This window comes from Hipposideros armiger, unplaced genomic scaffold (assembly GCF_001890085.2).
Source record: "Hipposideros armiger isolate ML-2016 unplaced genomic scaffold, ASM189008v1 scaffold_687, whole genome shotgun sequence".
NCBI lineage: Eukaryota > Metazoa > Chordata > Mammalia > Chiroptera > Hipposideridae > Hipposideros > Hipposideros armiger.
Window position 1 is genome coordinate 713,919 of NW_017732037.1, and position 4,773 is coordinate 718,691.

Sequence of the window (4,773 nt, forward strand, 5' to 3'; positions counted from 1 at the left end):
AAAAAAAAAAAGTGTTACTTTAGTCTTATGTATATTCATTGTTGTGTAACAGATCTCCAGAACTTTTTCATCTTGCAAACTGCAACTCTATACCTATTAAACTCCCCATTCCCCCTTTCTTCATATCCTTTTTATGAGCAGTGCATGGCATGGGAGTTGGCCAAAAAGCAATGGATGTCTTCAGTGTGCTCTAAATAGCACCACATGTAAGGTAGGTTAGAAGCAGACCAATTGGAGTGGGGTGGCAACCGCCAGGCCCTATTCTCTCTTCACTAGTCTTACTCTCAGAAATCTTTCCTAGTCATTTGTTCTTGGCTCTTAATCCATCAATTCATATTATCCCAAATCCCACTTACCTGAACTTTTCTATACCCCCTCATTTACAAATGCAGATGATTTTTGGTGATGTATGTTGCCATCTTTTTCATCTTTTCATAAATGCCACATATAATGGTGATTTGGGAGTTCCAAATCATACAAAATCAGTCTCCTTTTTGAGTCACATTATTTAGGCACAGTGAAAATACAGTAAAATCTGGAAGGCCATTGTGAGTGCAGGAAATACATCCTTTTACCTTCTTCTGCAATTACCTTTCCATCTTCTCTCCCTTCCCTCAAGGTTTTAGCCTTCCATCAAAAAAATCTCCAAAAATTCTGTGGTATTCACTTATTTGATACATTTCTGAACTTTCAGAGGTCGACTTCCACCTATGGCTGAGGATGTAACATGATTTTGCTTGAAGTTTTAAGATGTGTATGTGTACAAGTAGGCGATGACTTTTATTCTGTTTCCTAATGAACCACTTCCATAATGAGGGAGTATGAACTTAATTGGCTCAGCCTCATGAATTCTTTTCTGCCCCATTACACCGCTGCTGGAGAAGGCCTTTCAAGCCTTCAGGCTCCCACTCGGCTTGTTCAGGCTCCCACTCAGCAACAAGCCCCTTACCATCAACTGCTACTCCTAGAAGCACTAACACCCTCCTGCTTTTCTCTGACATGCCCCTATCCCTCTAAAAGTACAATTAGGAGTAGCTTCTTCTGGTGCAGTGTTTTCTCAATTTTGGTTGCATATTAGCAAAACTTATTATACAATGCCTTAGCCCACTCCCAGAGATTCTGAATTGCCCTGAGGGAGACCTGGCATCCGTTTTGTTTGTTTTTGCCTTCCCAAATGATTTTAATATATGATTAGGTTGAAGAATCATGGCTTGAAGCTAAAGCAGTTATTCCCTCTATTACATTTAGCATATGCTATGGTCTTAGGCTGCATTGTAGTTGACCTATCTTGTGAGTAAAACAGGCCTTTGAGAATTGGCCCAGGAACCAAAGGACCTCTTACTATACTCCTTTTCCTTTACAAGCTTTCGAGGAGGGATTCCTATATTTTGTCAGTCCTATAATGTTTGATTTTCCCAGAGTGAAGGGTTTATTGAAAGATGTAACAGAGAATTTTAATTTGATTTTGGAGTATGTATTTCAAGGTTGTTTTAGGTAGGAAGGAGGCTGTGCTTTTCTCAGGTTAGAGGAAGTGTTCAGGACACCTAACTGCTAGGCAGGAAGAACAACCCCCACAGAAGGGCCTGTATGGGAGAAAAGCCCATTTCCTAGATCTTCCCAGCTCTATACAACTTTTATCTCCTTTCTTCATAATTAAATTTGCTATTACTTTAAATTGCTATTGTTTTGAGATTGTCCATAAAAAGGACAAAGATGTTAAATTTGGGGTAAAGACAGTACTTAGAAGCAGATAACAGTGTTCGGGCAGTGTGGAAAACACCCTTACCCCCAAACCATCACTTGTGCTAATTTTTGCCCTGGATATAGTTAAAGTGACCACCTCCACATGCTCACCTATAAAATAAAGCTTTATAATACCTAATGTGTAGAGAGTGGTTGGATGATTGCTGACAATTATTGGGGTAACTCAAAGAACCCCCCAGTGCCTGGCCCATCCCTCTTTATTGCCATGCCCCAAGCTCTTGAGTATCTCCCTCCTCCAGGTTCTCACTTGGATAACAGCAGCTAGGGTAACCATGGCTGAAGGTCTCACTTGTCCATAGCACATTTCTGCACAAAATGACCTTAGAAATTTGGAATTGAAGGCATTTAGGAAAGAAAAAAAAAAAACCAAAACGGAGAAGCGAAATAATTTGCACTTGATAACCAGGTGAGACTTACAGTGAGAATGTGAATCTTATCTCATTTTTCTTTGTCCACCACTAAGTATATTTATAACCTACATAAATGACTGGACGACTCACAGACTACAAGTGGGTACTAAAAGTCTCTGCACACATTAAGTGTAAGAGAGTAAGGAATTGTAAAACCCCTCTCAACAGTGTTCTTAAACCCACACCAACTTGTCCTCCCCAAACCTCTATTGTAGCTCCTATCCCTAATGATCTCTAAAACAAGCCCCACCCCAACCAAAATGGTCACCTAGACTTTTTCTTTTCTAACACAATGTCAATTACCACCAAGAATTAAGTCCAAAAAATGGCGATAGTCATGGCTATACGTGTACCTCTCTTGCAAAGTACTGTCTTTTTCAATCTATGGAATCCAGACATTTCCCAAGAGTCCGTGGGCCCTCCCAAATAAAAGTAGGCACACATTATTAACCTTTTATTGTGATTTTTCATCCTTAAAATACAAGTTTAAAAAAACATAAAAAATATTTCGTGACTTTAAGTGTTTACAAAGCCAAACACGAAAAACAAAGCGTGGCAGTTGTTGATTCATGTGAGGCAAAAACAGAAAGACACCCCTACAGTCCCAACTTACATTAAATGCTAATAATTCTAGTGAATACATTGGTTATACAACAGAGAAATGACAAAGATAAGCAAATTAATCTAATTTTAGAATAAACTGAAATTCTAAAGAACAGAAATTAGAAAAAAATACAGGGCAATAGCAAGGTCTTAGGTTTCCCCCTGACTCAAAAACAAATATGGAAAGCATAAGATAGGGGGCCTAATCGACCTCCTCAATGGTGGGGCCAGACCCAGAGCCCCCTTTGGGGGCCTGGGCCCCAAAGCCACCAGCCCCGGGGCCACCCGCCCCCTGGTACAGTCCGCTGATGATGGGGTTACACACCTGCTCCAGCTCCTTCCTCTTGTGCTCAAACTCCTCCTTCTCCGCTAGGGTGTTGGCGTCCAGCCAGGAAATCACCTCCTGGCACTTGTCCAGCACCTTCTTCTTGTCCGCCTCGCTGATCTTGCCCTTGAGCCCTTCATCCTCCACAGCGCTCTTCATGTTGAAGGCGTAGGACTCCAAGGCGTTCTTGGCAGACACCTTCTCGCGCTGCACCTCGTCCTCGGCTTTGTACCTCTCGGCCTCCTGCACCATGCGCTCGATCTCCTCCTTGCTCAGGCGGCCCTTGTCGTTGGTGATGGTGATCTTGTTGGCCTTGCCCGTGCTCTTGTCCATGGCCGTGACGTTCAGGATGCCGTTGGCGTCGATGTCAAAGGTCACCTCGATCTGGGGCACGCCCCTGGGGGCCGGGGGGATGCCACTCAGGTCGAAGCGCCCCAGCAGGTTGTTGTCCTTCGTCATGGCCCTCTCGCCCTCGTACACCTGGATCAGCACCCCGGGCTGGTTGTCCGAGTAGGTGGTGAAGATCTGCGTCTGCTTGGTGGGGATGGTGGAGTTGCGCTTGATCAGGGCGGTCATCACGCCCCCGGCCGTCTCCAGCCCCAGCGACAGGGGAGCCACGTCCAGCAGCAGCAGGTCCTGCACGTTCTCAGACTTGTCCCCCATCAGGATGGCCGCCTGCACCGCCGCCCCGTAGGCCACCGCTTCGTCGGGGTTGATGCTCTTGTTGAGGTCGCGCCCGTTGAAGAAGTCCTGCAACAGCTTCTGCACCTTGGGGATGCGGGTGGAGCCCCCCACCAGGACCAGGTCGTGGATCTGGGCCTTGTCCAGCTTGGCGTCACGCAGGGCCTTCTCCACCGGCTCCAGGGTGCCACGGAACAGGTCCGAGCACAGCTCCTCGAACCGGGCCCTGGTGATGGACGTGTAGAAGTCGATGCCCTCGAACAGGGAGTCGATCTCCAGGCTGGCCTGCGTGCTGGACGACAGGGTCCTCTTGGCCCGCTCGCAGGCGGTGCGCAGCCGCCTCACGGCTCGCTTGTTCTGGCTGATGTCCTTCTTGTGCTTCCTCTTGAACTCCTCCACGAAGTGGTTCACCAGCCTGTTGTCAAAGTCCTCCCCTCCCAGGTGGGTGTCCCCCGCCGTGGACTTCACCTCGAAGATGCCGTCGTCGATCGTCAGGATGGACACGTCGAACGTGCCCCCGCCCAGGTCGAAGATGAGCACGTTGCGCTCCCCCTTGCCCGTCCGGTCCAGGCCGTAGGCGATGGCGGCCGCCGTGGGCTCGTTGATGATCCTCAGCACGTTCAGCCCCGCGATCACCCCCGCATCCTTGGTGGCCTGGCGCTGCGAGTCGTTGAAGTAGGCCGGCACGGTGATCACCGCGTTGGTCACCGGGTAGCCCAGGTACGCCTCGGCGATCTCCTTCATCTTGGTCAGCACCATGGACGAGATCTCCTCGGGGTAGAACGCCTTCGTCTCCCCCTTGTAGCTCACCTGCACCTTGGGCTTCTCGCCGTCGTTGATCACCTGGAAAGGCCAGTGCTTCATGTCCGACTGCACCACCGGGTCGCCGAACTTGCGGCCGATCAACCGTTTGGCGTCGAACACGGTGTTCTGCGGGTTCAGCGCCACCTGGTTCTTGGCCGCATCCCCGATCAGCCGCTCGGTGTCGGT

The 4,773-nt window shown here is 48.3% G+C and overlaps 1 protein-coding gene across 1 annotated transcript; it reads right to left on the reverse strand.

Annotated features, from left to right (window-relative positions):
- Nucleotides 1-2,615: 2,615 nt before the first annotated feature.
- Nucleotides 2,616-4,767, reverse strand: LOC109373045 (heat shock 70 kDa protein 1-like). Its single transcript, XM_019626617.1, has one exon. The coding sequence runs from the start codon at nt 4,645-4,647 to the stop codon at nt 2,980-2,982; it is 1,668 nt and encodes a 555-aa protein (XP_019482162.1). The 5' UTR covers nt 4,648-4,767; the 3' UTR covers nt 2,616-2,979.
- Between the last annotated feature and the right edge of the window lie 6 nt (nt 4,768-4,773).